This window comes from Aquarana catesbeiana, linkage group LG10 (assembly GCF_042186555.1).
Source record: "Aquarana catesbeiana isolate 2022-GZ linkage group LG10, ASM4218655v1, whole genome shotgun sequence".
Taxonomy (NCBI): domain Eukaryota; kingdom Metazoa; phylum Chordata; class Amphibia; order Anura; family Ranidae; genus Aquarana; species Aquarana catesbeiana.
In genome coordinates this window covers 23,712,886-23,730,668 of record NC_133333.1, presented here as the reverse complement: position 1 = coordinate 23,730,668, position 17,783 = coordinate 23,712,886, and the positions used below count along the sequence as shown (strand labels likewise).

At 42.9% G+C, this 17,783-nt stretch overlaps 1 protein-coding gene across 2 annotated transcripts in view; it reads right to left on the bottom strand.

Moving 5' to 3' along the window:
* Positions 1 to 2,827: 2,827 nt before the first annotated feature.
* LOC141110459 (B-cell receptor CD22-like) overlaps positions 2,828 to 17,783 on the bottom strand; it is a 30,608-nt gene continuing 15,652 nt past the window's right edge. For both annotated transcript variants that reach the window (XM_073601811.1, XM_073601812.1), the window contains 5 exons: positions 16,302 to 16,565; positions 11,887 to 11,992; positions 9,945 to 10,044; positions 7,113 to 7,199; positions 2,828 to 3,053 (listed from right to left, as the gene is read on the bottom strand). In XM_073601811.1, coding sequence (XP_073457912.1) covers positions 2,946 to 3,053; positions 7,113 to 7,199; positions 9,945 to 10,044; positions 11,887 to 11,992; positions 16,302 to 16,565 — 665 coding nt within the window. In that variant the 3' untranslated portion in view covers positions 2,828 to 2,945. The remainder of the gene's footprint in view (positions 3,054 to 7,112; positions 7,200 to 9,944; positions 10,045 to 11,886; positions 11,993 to 16,301; positions 16,566 to 17,783) is intronic.

Below are 17,783 nucleotides of genomic sequence, written 5' to 3'. Positions count from 1 at the left end.
TTGTTTTGTTTTATGTGATGTTGTTTGAATAATTTGTTTTGTAATGTTTTAATGTCGTTTGCATATAAAAATAAAAAGAATCTGATTTAAAAAAAAAAAACTATAACTAACTATTAAATTATTGGTATTGGAATTTCCTTTCAAATTTGGCTGTTAGTGAACGTAACAATTTTAACCAAATTATCCGAAATAACGAATGCCGCATCTAAACGAATGGAACGTAACGAATAATAATAATAAATAATAATAATAATAATAATGTTATATTATTATTATTATTATTATAATAATTATTATTAACTTGTTACATTAGTTTAGATGCAGCATTCATTATTTCAGAGAATTCGTAACTTCGTATCAATTCGTATTCATTACATTCACTAACAGGAAAGGAAATTCCAATACCTATAATTTAATAGCCAGTAATAGTTTTTATTTTATTTTTAATCAGATTCTTTTCATTTATATGCAAACGACATTAAAACAATACAAAACAAATCATTCAAACAACATCACATAAAACAAAACAAGCACTACGTAAGAAAGAAAGACCCCAAGAAAAAGTGAAACCCCCCCCAATACCCCACCCAAACCCAACCCATTTCTTGGAGCGCTAAAAAAAAAAAAAACAAGAAATGATAAAAAAAAAAAACATTTAGTGCTTATTAAAAACTGGACGTGGCTACAAAATACAGCTTTCGCTGAAGAAAAGCATATATATATTATAACACTCCTGAATTTTTTAAAACATTTTTTGCTGTATGTGTCCCCGTTAGGGAGATTCATTCATCTCTATTTGACCTCTTTATCATTAAAACTAGATGTAAAAGAAAATTCAAAAGTTTTGGGTTGCCCCCAGAAAAGTAATAGAGGGGAAATCTTCCAATGGGGACACTACAGTAGTTCTGGTGACCTGGGGGGTCCCCAAGGGATTCCCTTAATTTGCAGGGATTTCCTCTTACTTCCTGTTTGGCTATTGGGCAGGAAGTGAAGGGAAATCTCCCCAATGGGACAAAAAGGGCAAAAAAAAAATCTGACAGGGGTTATAACCCTCCCTGACGTCTTATCTAAAATAAAAAGTTTTGCCTGTAGTTCTACTTTAACTGCTTTCCGCCCACCATATTGTACAATGATGGTTGGGTGAGGCCGCATATGTTCTAGGACAATGTTAGGCTCCTTACCACATGATCAGCTGTGTCCAATCACAGTAAATAAATGCCAGTTATCGGCTCTTTCTTTCCTCAGCTTTTTTACAGCTTTCCTGTGGTGACAGGGGCATTTACACTGATTATCAGTGCAGCTCCATCAGTGCCGCATATCAGTGTCCATCAGTGCAGCATATCAGTGTCCATCAGTGCCGCATATTAGTGTCCATCAGTGCAGCATTCAGTGTCCATCAGTGCAGCATATCAGTGTCCATTAGTGCCCATCAGTGCAGCATATCAGTGCCCATCAGTGCAGCAGTGCATCATATCAGTTTTCACCAATGCAGAATATCAGTGTCTATCAGTGCCCACCAGTGCAGTATATCATTTTCCATCAGTGCAGCATATCATTGTCAATCAGTGCCCATCAGTGCAGCATGTCCTTGTCCATCAGTGCCCATCAGTGCAGCATATGAAGCATATCAGTGTCCACTAGTACAGCATATCAGTGTCCATTAGTGCCCATCAGTGCAGCATATCAGTGACCATCAGTGCAGCATATCAGTGTCCATCAGTGCAGCATATCAGTGACCATCAGTGCAGCATATCAGTGACCATGAGTGCAGCATATCAGTGCCCACCAGTGCAGCATATCAGTGTCCATCAGTGCAGCATATCAGTGACCATCAGTGCAGCATATCAGTGACCATCAGTGCAGCATATCAGTGCCCACCAGTGCAGCATATCGGTGCCCATCAGTGCCCACCAGTGCCCACCAGTGCAGCGTATCAGTGTCCATCAGTGCTACATATCAGTGTCCATCAGTGCTACATATCAGTGTCCATCAGTGCAGCATATCAGTGTCCATCAGTGCAGCATATCAGTGTCCATCAGTGCCCACCAGTGCAGCGTATCAGTGTCCATCAGTGCAGCATATCGGTGTCCATCAGTGCAGCATATCAGTGTTCATTAGTGCCCACAAGTGCAGCGTATCAGTGTCCATCAGTGCAGCATGTCAGTGTTCATTAGTGCCCACAAGTGCAGCGTATCAGTGTCCATCAGTGCTGCATATCAGTGCCCATCAATGCCACCATATCAGTGCAGCCTCATCAGAGCATCAAGAAAAAGGGAAAAAGTGTGCACTTATGACTTTTTCCTGCAGGAGCCTGGAAAGCATTGCACCTGTGATCAGTGTATAATGGTTGCAATGTGGGCTCCTGCAGACATGTCCTCCAACTTTCAGCCCATACCTCCAGAGGGGCTTCGTGTTTGAAAGCCGGAGGACATGTCTGTGGACTACAAGAGCGCTCATCAGCACCCACACAGCCCATTGAAGCTTCAGGTCTGTCTGCTGTGGCTGACAGTGCTTGTAGTTTATTCATTTACAGAAAACTATGAACGACTGATGTGTTTGTGTGGGAGGAGCTCTTTTTATAAAGTGACAGCAGGGAGAAGGACCCCCTCCCGTTGTCAAGGGGGAAGGTGGCAGGAGCTGTAGATGGCAGCACTGATCAGTGTATCCTGATGGTGGGGAAGTCTCCCAGCTGTCAGAATACAATAGGTCAGTGAGAATGAATTCCCCATCTACCTCCAATGTGGGGATCGGGGAATTAAACTGACCCATCCATGGCCAACCTGGAACCACTTTACTCCTCTGAAAATTTATTTGAATGCAGCCTCACTTGTTATAAAGGTTATATTTATTTAATACAACATTTTATAGAAATACATTATTTACATGTTTATTGTAGAGTACTTTTTTACAAGAAAAGGCTTTACAACAGATGCAGAAATTAGGAATTATTTTTTCCTCTTTATATGCTGTAGACTTCTGAATGGGATGACCTCTTCATACTCCAAATAGGATGGAGATGTGTGAAATGGTGGCTTGTTCCTTGCTTGGTTATCCTGCACAGTGTGAATTATTTAAACAAATCTAATAATTGTAGCAGGAGAAGATGAGAAATGTATAATTTATATATACAGTATCTCACAAAAGTGAGTACACCCCCTCACATTTTTGTAAATATTTTATTATATCTTTTTATGTGACAACACTGAAGAAATGACACTTTGCTACAATGTAAAGTAGTGAGTGTACAGCTTGTATAACAGTGTAAATTTGCTGTCCCCTCAAAATAACTCAACACACAGCCATTAATGTCTAAATGGCAACAAAATGTCCAAATCTGGCCCCAAGTGTCAATATTTTGTGTGGCCACCATTATTTTCCAGCACTGCCTTAATCCTCTTGGGCATGGAGTTCACCAGAGCTTCACAGGTTGCCACTGAAGTCCTCTTCCATTCCTCCATGACGACATCACAGAGCTGGTGGATGTTGGAGACCTTGTGCTCCTCCACCTTCCGTTTGAGGATGCCCCACAGATGCTCAATAAGGTTTAGGTCTAAAGACATGCTTGGCCAGTCAATCACCTTTACCCTCAGCTTCTTTAGCAATCCAGTGGTTGTCTTGGAGGTGTGTTTGGGGTCGTTATCATGTTTGAATACTGCCCTGCGGCCCAGTCTCTGAAGGGAGGGGATCATGCTCTGCTTCAGTATGTCACAGTACATGTTGGCATTCATGGTTCCCTCAATGAACTGTAGCTCCCCAGTACCGGCAGCACTCATGCAGCCCCAGACCATGACACTCCCACCACCATGCTTGACTGTAGGCAAGACACACTTGTCTTTGTACTCCTCACCTGGTTGCCGCCACACACACTTCACACCATCTGAACCAAATATGTTTATCTGGTTCTAGTAATCTATGTCCTTCGTCTGCTTGTCTTCAGCAAACTGTTTGTGGGCTTTCTTGTACATCATCTTAAGAAGAGGCTTCCTTCTGGGATGAGCCATGCAGATCAATTTGATGCAGTGTGCAATGTATGGTCTAAGCACTGACAGGCTGACCCCCCACCCCTTCAACCTCTGCAGCAATGCTGGCCTGTTCTGAGTGGAATCTGTCCTGTTAAACCACTGTATGGTCTTGGCCACCGTGCTGCAGCTCAGTTTCAGGGTCTTGGCAATCTTCTTATAGCCTAGGCCATCTTTATGTAGAGCAACAATTCTTTTTTTCAGATCCTCAGAGAGTTCTATGCCATGAGGTGCCATGTTGAACTTCCAGTGACCAGTATGAGAGAGTGAGAGCGATAACACCAAATTTAACACACCTGCTCCCCTCTCACACCTGAGACACCGGGGAGGGAAAATGACTAATTGGGCCCAATTTGGACATTTTCACTTAGGGGTGTACTCAGTTTTGTTGCCAGCGGTTTAGACATTAATGACTGTGTGTTGAGTTATTTTGAGGGGACAGCAAATTTACACTGTTATACAAGCTGTACACTCACTACTTTACATTGTAGGAAAGTGTCATTTCTTCAGTGTTGTCACATGAAAAGATAGAATAAAATATTTACAAAAATGTGAAGGGTGTACTCACTTTTGTAAGATACTGTATATACATTCAGTTCACATAATCAATATAATTTTAGTGATTCATTGCTGACAGGTCTGAGATAAAGAAAAATAAAAATATGGCATCTCCTGCTCTTCACTCTATTTGAAAGGGATGGTGGTTATCCTTCTAAAGTAGAAGTGATTACATTATATTGCTGGTTAGTAGAAAACTACCCTTTCATTGGTGGGCAAAATAGGTGGAAGGTCAATCCACCAAAATTTCAAAGGCCAAACTGGTAATTTTGTACGAAATTCAGTTTAATCAGAATCACTTCTTTCCAACTTACCAGTAAACAGTGTGGAAAATTATTATTTGATCCCCTGAAGATTTTGTAAGTATGCCCACTTACAAAGAAATGAAGGGTCTATAATTGTTATCATAGGTGTATTTTAGGGGATAGAGACAGAATATCCACCAAAAATCCTGAAAAAACACATACAAATGTTATAAATTGAGTTGCATTTCAGTGAGTAAAATAAGTATTTGATCCCCTACCAACCAACAATAATTCTGGCTCCCACAGACTGGCTACAGTAGGTGCTCGTGTGGTACACAGATTAGTCCTGCCAATTTAAGAAGGAGCTCCTAACAACAACTCGTTATGTGTATAAAAGACACCTGTCCACAGAATTTCTTTCTTCCATTCAAACTTCACCATCATGGACAAGACCAAAGAGCTGTCAAAGGACATCAGGGACAAGATTGTAGACCTGCACAAGGCTGGAATGGGCTGCAAGAGCATCAGCAAGAAGCTTGGTGAGAAGGAGAGATTTGCTGGAGCGATTATTCGCAAATGGAAGAAATACAAAATAACCATCACTCGCCCTCGGTCTGGAGCTCCATGCAAGTTTTCTCCTCATGGGGTAAGGATGATCATGAAAAAAGTGAGGGATCAGCCCAGAACTACACAGGAGGAGCTTGTGAATGATCTCAAGGCAGTTGGGACCACAGTCACCAAACCATTGGTAACACAATACTCCGCCATGGATTGAAATCCTGCAGCGCCCGCAAGGTCCCCCTCCTCAAGAAGGCACATGTACAGGCCTGTCTGGAGCTTGCCAATGAACATCTAAATGATTCACAGAAGGATTGGGAGAAAGTTCTGGGACCAGGTGAGACCAAAATTGAGTTTTTGACATTAACTCGACTCTGTGTTTGGAGGAAGAAAAATGCGGACTTTGACCCTAAGAACACCATCCCTACAGTCAAGCACGGAGGTGGAAACATTATAATTTGAGTCTGTTTCTCTGCTAAAGGTAAAAGCTGACTTTGCCGCATTGAGGGGCCAATGGACGGGGCCATGTATTGTAAAATCTTGGATGAGAACCTTCTTCCCTCAGACAGAACACTGAAGATGGGTCATGGATGGGTCTTCAAGCATGACAATGACCCAAAATATACCGCCAAGACAACAAAGGAGTGGCTCAAGTAGAAGCAAGTTAAGGTCTTGGAGTGGCTCCAGACCTTGATTCTATAGAAAATTTATGGGAGGGAGCTGAAATTTCAAGTTGCCAAGCGACAACCAAGAAACTTTAAGGATTTAGAGAAGATCTGTAAAGAAGAGTGGACCAAAATTCCTTCCTGAGATGTGTGCTAACCTGGTCACCAACTACAAGAAACGTCTGACCTCTGAGCTTGCCAACAAGGATTTCTCCACCAAGTACTACATCATGTTTTGCTTGGGGATCAAATACTTATTTTACTCACTGAACTGCACCTCAATTTATAACTTTTGTATGATGTCTTTTTTCTGGATTTTTAGTTGATATTCTGTCTCTATCATTTAAAATACACCTATGATAAAAACATATTCGACCCCTCATTTCTTTGTAAGTGGGCAAACTTACAAAGTCTGCAGGGCATTAAATCATTATTTTCCTCATTGTATATTTGAAACTTCTTATATACAGTAATTATAATTACAAGTTATATGTTTTTTTAATTTTTTTTTTTTACCTTGGGTTAAAGTGACACTAAATATTATCCTTATTCTTTCAAATTAACCCCCCCACATCTACTATTTAAAGTGGTTGTAAACCTCAGACATGAATAATGAAAAAAGCATATCCATCTATAACAGCGATGCCCCAACCTTTTGAAGAGCGTGGGCCACTTAAGTGGATCATGTATATATGCGTGATGCTGCGCAGAGCGGCTGCCCTGCAGCATTAAAACTGCTATAGGGCAATCGGAAAACTAGTTTATGGCTAATAATTGCAGTAACACTATGTGGAAATTGTGTGGGGCCTCTCCAGCCCCTGCCAGGACCTTGACCAACATCAGGGCCGGGGAACAGGGAGCAGTTCCATGTATCTGGAGCTGAAAGACTCCGTAGCTTCAGAGGGGATTCAAAAATAATTGATCTGCTTCAGCACACCAAGGGCAAACAAATAAAGCTCATTTGAGTTATTTAACTAGACATGTTCCTTTAAATAGGCATGGGTTAGTGACAGGGCCTCTTTGAATAATATAAGTACAAGAATTGGAGCTGTTAGGAAGTTTGTTACCTGTAGTTGTTCATAGTCCGGACATCTGTTGTCTGTCTGCAATGCTGCATAAGGACTTTCAACGACAGGTTTTGGATTATGGGGCACCTAGAAATTTTGGGGTACAGTTATTATTAGACTGCAAAGGTACGGCCAGCTATCAATTAGTTATTTTTGGCTCTGCCCTCAAGATTCAAAATACATGCAACAGTAAAGGAGGTGACTCAGTACGAAACGCAAACACCAAAGGGCTCCAAGGAAGTGTAGTATTAAAAATAAAGTTTATTAAAAAAAAATTTGAACGACACTTCTCCACTTGTCTTTTATATTGGGTTTTTTCAATAAAATACTACACTTAGCTGTCGTCCTACTGCTAGTTGGAGATGTCCCAGAATCTATGAAAGGAGCTGCCAGAAGCGTAACCTGATGGAGTTCTATGAACCCTTGATGTACCCTTGATGCTTGGTCAGCCTATGTAAAGACTGTACCTCGTTATTAAAAAAAAAAAAAACAAAAAAAAAACACAAGGGCTTTATGCCACCTTTATACCATTATCCAATATTGATCATATGGCTTAGCAATGGTGCATACAGTAGGTGCCAATACATAATTAAGTCCTCCCTTAAAGGGGTTGTAAGGGTTCGTTTTTTTTTAATTTAAAACAACAAACATGTTATACTTACCTCCACTGTGCAGTTCGTTTTGCACAGAGTAGCCCCGATCCTCCTGTTCCGGGGTCCCTCGGCGGCTCTCGGCTGCTCCCCGCAATAGCTAACCTCCCTCTGGGAAGCTGTATCCCGACGGGGTTAGCTTGCGGCCGTGCTCCCTGCCATACACGCTGCGTCCATAGACACAGCGTGTATGGCTCGGTCCCGCCCCCCGGCGGGCCGCATCATTGGATGTGATTGACAGCAGCGCGAGCCAATGGCTGCCCTGCTATTAATCTATCCAGTTAAGAGCCAATAAGACCGGAGAAGCCCGGGCAACGATCGAGCACGGGATCGAGTGCGGGACTTTCGAGGGCTCAGGTAAGTAAACCGGGGGCTGGGGGGCTGGTAATCATCTGATGTTTTTTCACCTTAATGCATAGGATGCATTAAGGTGAAAAAACATGAACCTTTACAACCCCTTTAAGGCTGCATTCACGCCGGAGCATATAGTTTTTTTTTTAGGCAGAAAATTGCGCAATTTTTGCCTCGATTTTGTACAGGTCAAAAGGTCACCAATGTAAAAAGCAGAAAAACGCCTGTAATCTGCCTAAAAAAGAAGCTCCTGTACTTTCTTGAGCGACGGGCGTTTTGCCTCAGGCGGCAGAACGCTCAGATGTGAACAGGGGCTATTGAAATGAATGGGATTTGTCTTGTTGGGCGTTTTTAGAGCTGAGGCTTACAGCAGAAAAACACCCAAAAACACCTAGGTGTGAACGGAGCCTAAATGATATTGCACAGAGCATCCCCCTACCTCCTCTTCAGGGGTCGGGGATTCCAACCTCAAACCTCAAGTGCTCTCAGCACCTCTTCTCTAAGTGCCACTAAGCCACTTTCTATGAGGGCAATCAGGTGGGCATGCTCCTACAGGAGACTCAGGTTAGTTTATTGAGGGGAGAGTCTGGGAGAACTGCTATTGAAAGGTTTTAGCTTAATACAGAGCACGCATTAGGTAAAGAACCCTTTGTCTTTAGAACCACTTTGAGGATAGCTGCAGTATCACCAGTGGTTGGTTAAAGTGTATCTAAAGCCAAAGGTTTTAGTTTTTTCTTTATTTTTGAAGTAATGATAGGTTAGAAGTACCGTTCTCTTGGAAACCGCCAAACCCAAACATGTCCATCAGATTGCCAGTCAAAGAGGTGTGATTCTTCACTCCAGAGAACACATCTCCACTGAGAGTCCAGTGGCAGCATGATTTACACCACTGCACCCGACACTTTGCATTGCACTTGGTGATGTAAGGCTTGGATGCAGCTGCATTGACCATGCAAACCCATTCCATGAAGCTCTCTATGCACTGTTGTTGTGCTGATCTGAAGGCCACATGAAGTGTTTTGACTCTACAGACAGTTGGCGACTTCTGTGCACCTCAGCATGCACTGACCCCGCTCTGTCATTTTACGTGGCCTACCACTTCATGGCTGAGTTGCTCTTGTTCCCAGTTGCTTCCACTTTGTTATAATACCACTAACAGTTGAGCCTGGAATATTTAGTAGCAAGGAGATTTCACGGATGGACTTAGCCCCGGTTCACACTGAGGCAGCGCGACTTGCAGCGCGACTGCCTCAGGCGACCTGGACACGACAGGGGCGGCGACTTGCAAAACGACTTCTATATAGAAGTCTATGCAAGTCACCTCAAGTCGCCCCCAAAGTAGTACAGGAACCTTTTTCTAAGTCGGAAGGGGACGCTACTTGTCAGGCGGCTAGGTCGCCTGACAAGTTGTCCTAGTGTGAACCGACCCTCATTGCATAAGTGGCAACCCATCACGGTACCACGCTTGAATTCACTGAGCTCCTGAGAGCGACCTATTCTTTCACAAATATTTGTAGAAGAGATCTGTATGCCTAGGTGCTTGATTTTATACACGTGTGGCCATGGAGGTGAGTGGAACACCTGAATCCAATGGTTTGGAGGGGAGTTTTTTTAGATTCCTTGCATTTGATTGGCTGTTCTTTGTAACGTGAAGCTTTACTTCATTTACCACCCCTGGAGCAACTGCACATGCAGAGTGCAGCTGCACTTTCAAAAGTGCACAGCCAATTAGCCTTTAGTAAATCAACCCCATAGTGTGAACCCAGCCTTAAATAAAAAAAATGGAAAAAAACTGCAAAAAGTCATAATTATTTAAAACACACATACTGACCGTAACATTCATATAGAGATTGGTATCTCTGGAGGCTTCCTCGGTTGTTGGATTTGGTTGGCTTGGTTGGCTTGGTTGACTTGAAGCTCTTTTTCTATTTCTAATATAATAGAGATATGTGATAATCATGCGCAAACTGTGTACAAAACTGTCTTGCATGGGCTTTGTTTGGACATCATTGGTTACTGCACTGGTGCATAGGAGTTTAATGTGAACATGTGCTTTGCCCATGTAGGAGAACGCAACCAGTGCACCATAATTCCCTTTGCAGCATCACATGATCAACTTTTCTTTGATCTCTCACAAGGTGTAAAAATGACCGTGAGTCTTTTTAGCTGTGGGTCCTCCCCATGTGACATCACTAGTGCTCAGTGATTGGCCCTGTGCTATCACATGCCTTTATCATACTTGGAAGCATCTCTGAACAGCTGAACAGAGCAGCAGGAGAGCAAAGGAAGGGTGAGTTTGTGCTACAGGGAGTGAGGGTATCAAAGTGAACCTGCTGCCCTGACCTGCATGGGTAAAATAGACTAAAAAACTTTGCCAACACTCAACTGCTTTTTTTTCACATAAATTGCTGAGGGCCGGTGCTCATGGCTGGAGTGTGTACTGCGAAGGCATCAATCCATGAAGAAAATTACCTGGCAACCCGGTACATTCCAAGTTCCAAATACTTTATTAGGTTACATTTAAAAGTGGCACAATACAGCTAACATGTTTCGGCTATACGGCCTTCTTCAAAGCATCTTTGAAGAAGGCCGCATGGCCGAAACATGTTGGCTGTATTGTGCTGCTTTTAAATGTAACCTAATAAAGTTTTTGAAACTTGGAATGTACCGTGTTGCCAGCTAATTTTATTCATGGATTGATGGGTAAAATAGAGGTTTGGTTTAAAGGAAACAATTAATGAGGAAGCATAGGGGCCACTGCTGACTTCAGCTTTTTGAAATTACGATTTCCTGGTTGTCACACTGATCCAGTGGCTTCAGTAAATTCTAATGCCGCGTACACACGGTCGGACTTTTCGTCTACAAAAGTCCGACGGACGCCAACGGACTAAAGCTAGCTGACAATCCGATCGTGTGTGGGCTTCCCCGGAATTTCAGCGGACTTTTCCAGCCGCAAATCTGACGGACTTAAGATTTGAAACATGCTTCAAATCTTTACGTCGTAACTACGCCGTCTGTGTGCTGGTCCGACGGACAAAAACCGACGGTAGGGCAGCTACTGGCTATCAACTTCCTTATTTTAGTCCGGTGTACGTCATCACGTACGAATCCGTCGGACTTTTGTGTGATCGTATGTAGGCAAGTCCGTTCGTAAGAAAGTCTGCCGCAAGTCCGCCAAAAGTCCGCCAAAAGTCTGACAAAAGTCCGTCGAAAGTCTGTCGGACAGGCTGTCGGACTTTTGTAGCCGAAAAGTCTGACCGTGTGTACGCGGCATTAGGCGCTTTTCACATAGGACTTCCAATCAGGTCCGTCTGTCGGTTTTTCAGGCGGACCTGATAGGGAAGTCCATTCATCCCTATGAACAAGCGGGTGTAATCGGAGAAGAGGGGGCCTAAGACACATCCATGTCTGCTCAGTATCTGCCAAGTGGACACATGCAGAGCCCATCATGCTCTATGGGGTACTGAGAGTAAAAGGACTCAGATAGCCATTTACACTTTCCTACCTCTGGGTCCCATCAGGCCCGCTTAAAAAAAATAAATAAAAAATTGTTATCTATTTGATTATGTGAAAAACCAAAAAAAATCTATTGGAAAAAAAAAATGGGAGAGAGGTCTCTGTTCTCTTCCATTTAGATGGTAGTTGGGTGTAAACGGACAGCTTTTCAGATACTGAGCAGACACGGATGTCTCTTCCCAATAGAGAAAACATAAGTATACAGAGGTTGAAATTCACCATTTACTTTACCTTTTAAAAAAAGTCATAGTACTTACCTATACCATATCACAATGACTACTGCCAATAATATGAGCAATATCACCACCACCATAACAACTGCTGCCACCACTGCTTTTATGTTTGAAGACTCACAGTCCACACCTAAGTAAAGAGAAACTGAGCTTTAATGCACAATTGACCAAACTGACACATTCTGCTTATTATTAAAGTGGGACAACACTCAAAACTAAACAAAAAGTAAGTAGAAATCTGTAGAATATTGATCTAGATGGCAATAAAAAGATGGCCGGGTTTGTTGGCCTTTGGGCTGCCTTGCTGATAGACCTGATAGGCAGCCCAGTAGGTAACTGTAAGAACATAGCTGCTGACTTTAAAAAAAAGGACACTTACCTGTCCAGGGATCCAACCTGTCCTCACCCAGGCCCAGGTTCTTCACTGGTCTTCGAGTCCCAGAAGGCTGAGGCTATAGAATCACATGTATCAGAGGGGATAGGAGCATTCAGACCACGCTGGAAGAAGCCGAATGTTGAACATTCTAAAGATGGGTGAAGCATGCCAAGGAAGGAGTATGATGACACCGAAGGACAAAGCAGGTATAGAAGCTCAATTACATTCCTAAATATGAATTCCAGGTATGAATATTTTTACACAGTTACACCTTGGATCAATGTAACTATGCATATACCATACCTGTGGGGTCCCTCTAGAAGCTGGAAACCACCGTAGTAGACACCTCTAATAAAGTGATCTCCAGTAGCTTCCAGTTCCTGTACCAAGTGATTGTCCTGTTGCATTGTGAACACAGGAGGTCAGCTGCTCAGCATGGGCACCATTCATGAGATGGCTTTGCATTCCTTAACCACTTCAGCCCCGGAAGTATTTACCCCCTTTCTGACCAGAGCACTTTTTTGCGATTCGGCAATTCATCGCTTTAACTGACAATTGTGCGGTCGTGCGACGTTGTAGCCAAACAAAATTGACATCCTTTTTTCCCCACAAATAGACCTTTCTTTTGGTGGTATTTGATCACCTCTGCGGTTTTTATTTTTTGCGCTAGAAACAAAAAAAGAGCTACAAATTTGAAAAAATGCATTATTTTTACTTTTTGCTATAATAAATATCCCCCAAAAATATATAAAAAAACAAATTTTTTCCTCAAATAATCAAACCCCAGCCGAAGTCTCTTCAGACGAAACGCGTCGGGTCTCCTTGCTGTACCCAGTCACCCACACCACGCTTGTTTTTTATCTTTTGCTGTTGGAATCGATTCTAAATTTTTATCTTTTTGTATGGATTGTCAGATGATCTTGATTGATCAAATAAACTCCAATTGAATTATTGGATTTACACCATGTGGAGGCTCCCTGTCTTTTCTTTTTTACATATTTTATGCATGGCTCGCTTACGCTTGTAATGACGGTGATCGCATAAGCCACCTGGGCAGGCTTCTGGTCCCCCATCTAAGGAGGAGGTTAACCACCATACAGACCACACGTATACTGTCATCCATCGTATGACAGTTCAAGCTCGTTTGACTCACCGCCAAAGGCCTGTGAGTCCACCGAAGTCGGTAAGAGTATTTTATCCTCTATTTTGATTTGGATCACTACTGAGAAGAATAGCATTACATCATCTGTGTTGCATTGAGTTTGCACCTTTGGGCTGAGTTTGCCGTTCCTGCATCACATGTTGGACTTGATAATCTTATTTTTAACTTGATCAGGAGACTGTGGATATACTCCTGAATCAGAATTGCAAACTTTTCATCACTAATATCATGTTTGGCATTTTTACTTTTCACTTTTTCTGGTTCACAGTCTATGCTTTTCATCACTAAAGATTATGTTATTCATGTTTAGAATGGGTAGCTATATATAATTACACATCACCGAATTTTTCACAATATTCTTCATTTTCTTAATCCCCTCATGTGGGAGAGATGCGATGTTGTTATTCTATACACACAAGTGTGAAATTGTTCCTCACATTTTTTATATATATATTTTTCATTATTAGCGCTACACTTTTTATATTTATTTACACTTTTTCTTCAGTTTAGGCCGATATGTATTCTTCTACATATTTTTGGTAAAAAAAAAATCGCAATAAGCGTATATTGATTCGTTTGCGCAAAAGTTATCGTGCCTACAAAATAGGGGATAGTTTTATGGCATTTTTATTATTAATGTTTGTTTTTTTAGTAATGGTGGCAATCTGCGATTTTTATCACGATTGTGACATTGCAGCAGACACATTGGACACTTTTGACACTATTTTGGGACCATTGTCATTTATACAGCGATCAGTGCTATAAAAATGCACTGATTACTGTGTAAATGACACTGGCAGGGAAGGGGTTAACCACTAGGGGGCAATGAAGGGGTTAAGTGTGTCCTAGGGAGTGATTCTAACTGTGGGGGGGGCTACCTAGGACATGACAGCGATCACTGCTCCCTATGACAGAGAGCAGTGATCTCTGTCAAATCACAAGGCAGAACGGGGAAATGCCTTGTTTACATAGGTATCTTCCCATTCTACCTCTCCAGACCGCAATCGTGGGCCGCCGGAGAACATTTGAGTTCCCAGGACCCACAGGCACGCTCCCGTGGCGTGCCGCGCGAGCGCGCCAGAAAGGCGGCAAATTTAAAGGGACGTACCTGTACGCCCATTTGCCTGCCTGTGCCATTCTGCCGACGTACATCTGTGTGCACCGTTCGGCAAGCACCTCCCTCCCCAAAACAAAAACAAAAAAATTAAAAGCCAAGGATTCAGTGCCATTCTCACCCGAGCTGGTCCCTGGCACGTTAAAATTTAGAAGCCGGCTGTGATTCCTTGCGGCTTCACAGCTGGTTTTCCACTGCGCATGCCTGAGCTGGGCTATGCTTTATGAATGGACCTGCATCCTTCTGGGACCTGTGACGTGTCCAATAAGGCTGCAGACAAAGAGAGGGAATTCTGAACTTCTATTTGGATCTCCTAGATTATCCAAGCAACAGTGAGAGCGAGTACCTATATATAAAAAAAAAAAAAAAATGCCCAAAAGTGGGAGACGAGGGGGAATTAGGTGGAGATGAAGACCCTCCTTTCACCCCTATAAACTGCCGAGTGAACAGACTTGTGTCCGTTTACACCCACCTATCTCCAATACGATCTGGCCTGCTAAAATAAATGGAAGGGGATCAGTCCCCCTTCGTCTAGGTGGGTCAGATGGCCGCAGGGTGTAAACGGATGGGGGAGTGTGTTTACACCCGCCATAGAGCAGAGCGGGTTCTGTTTGTGTCCCCTCTGCATAAACTGAGCGGACACAGATCTGTCATCCACTTGCTCTGCTCTGATTAGCAGACAGATCCTCCACTGATCTAATTGGAGTCTACTCCGTGTGAAAAGGGCCTTATTGCAATGTGTAGATGGTCATACGGAGTAAAAACTGAAGCACTGCAAGTACGGTTGATCTTTGTGCAGTAATCCGAGAGACCACGTCCTCTAAACTAGGGGTCCCCAACCCCCCTATATAATCCCAGCCCCCTTTTACATTACAATGCCCCCCTTACAGAGCAGTCCCCTTTACATTACAGTGCCCCTTTACAGTGCAGTCCCCCTTATATCACAGTGCCCTCTTTACAGTGCAGCCCCCTTTACATCACAGACCCCCTTTTACATTACAGTGCCCCCCATACAGAGCAGTCCCCTTTACATTACAGTGCCCCTTTACAGTGCAGTCCCCCTTATATCACAGTGCCCTCTTTACAGTGCAGCCCCCTTTACATCACAGACCCCCTTTTACATTACAGTGCCCCCCATATAGAGCAGTCCCCTTTACATTACAGTGCCCCTTTACAGTGCAGTCCCCCTTATATCACAGTGCCCCCTTTACAGTGCAGCCCCCTTTATATCACAGCCCCCTTTTACATTACAGTGCCCCCCTTACAGAGCAGTCCCGTTTACATTACAGTGCCCCTTTACAATGCAGTCCCCCCTTATATCACAGTGCCCCCTTTACAGTGCAGCCCCCTTTACATCACAGACCCCCTTTTATATTACAGTGCCCCCCTTACAGAGCAGTCCCCTTTACATTACAGTGCCCATTTACAGTGCAGTCGCCGTTTACATTACAGAGCCCCCTTTACAGAACAGTCCCCATTACATTAATGTACAGGGGCACTGTAATGTAAAGGGGACTGCACTATAAAGGGGCACTTTAATGTAAAGGGGGGCTGTAATGTAAAGGGGGTTGTGATGTGAAGGGGAATGAAGGACACGGATATAAAGGGAGGACTGTGCTGTAGAGTGGGTGTGAGGGCAGACTCCATGAATAGCCCCTCCCCAAAGCTCCCCCCGGTCCCTGGGAGAATTGGCTGCTGAGAAAGCGGTCCCCTGGTTCCAAAAAGGTTGGGAACCGCTGCTCCAAACAATCGTTAATGCAATCATAAATTCCCCCCGTTATGCTTACAAAGCAGTGTGATTGGCTCAGATTTGGTCTTCCCGACATCATTACTGGCCACACAATAATACTGTCCAGATTTGTCTTCTGTCATCCCATCGATGTAAAGGTCTTCAGATTCCTCTTCGTAGAGGACAATCTGATTGTTCTTGTACCAGGTGTAATTGGTAATATACGGGATTCCATAACCCTGACAAACCAGTGCAAACTTGTCACCTTTCCTCACATGGCCGGTCTCATGGGTGCTTTGGACGGACACCATTTTTGGAGGATCTAGGAAAACAAAGTAGCAGCAGATTCTGTTAGAGCAGATTTAACTTTACTAATTTACCTGGATGTTTGCTAAATTACTGTGTATAACAAACAATTAAAAGATACTGTAGTGGCACACGCCCTCAGGATCCAACTAGGATTTATTTGTCACGGTTAAAAGGATACATAGTAAGTCCTAACTCTTGAGTGTTTTTACCCAGTACGGGCTTTAATCATAGCTATGACTAAGGCCCGTACTGGGCAAAAACACGTAAGTATTGGTACTTACTATTTATCCTTTAAACTTGATAAATAACGCCCTAGTTGGATCCTGATGGCGTGTGCCACTAAAGTATCTTTTTTTCCTGGCTGATGGTATGCAGGAACCATTAGCGTGCACCGTATCAGCTTAGGACATCAGAGATCTGAGTGGCGGTGAGTTTTTGTCTGTTTACTTACAAATTACAATTTCCTTTTTATGAATTGCAGGTTTCTTGTGTTTTTTATCCTTTGTTGGGACAAGAGTGGACAATGCCTACGTAAAGTATGTACACACAACTGCTTGTAGTCTTAACCAGGAGCTCTTGTGACAGAGGGATACCTCAGGAGCGCAACTGGATGACCAAGACCTTGAACACAGGACCTCCTTTGCAAGGCGACCAGTTGTTATTGTATTGAAAGTTGCATATTTAAAGCAGATCTTTACTGCATCTCTGCACCACAAAGCAAAATCACTATTTAATTTTTTTTTAAATTTCAAAGAAAACTCTCCCATCCATCCATATCTCTATGCTTCATTTTGTTTAGAAAACACTTTGAAAAACAGCCCCTAGCATTCCTGGCCGTAGCCTGCTTGAGTAAGGGCAAATGATTCATGCGGCATTTACTTCCTGGAATCTGCCCTTAGCTAAGGCATGCATGCAGGAGAGTGTGCTCAGCTGAGAAAACTCCTCCTCCCCTCCTGAAGACTCCTGGAATGTATGACATAATTTGCCTAGGCAAGAAACCAGGAAGTAACTGAGGAAATGTAACAAAAAAAAAAGTTTAAAACCAGTAAATATACTTTGTTATCTATTTACTAATACTAACAGCATGAGGATTCAAAATAATCAATGTTGAATGGGAGAGTGAAGTTCCACTTTAAAGGAGTTGCTTTACTAAAATTGGGGAGTACAAAGTCTGGTACAGCTCTGCATGGTAGCCAATCAGCTTCTAACTTCAGTTTGTTCAGTTAAGCTT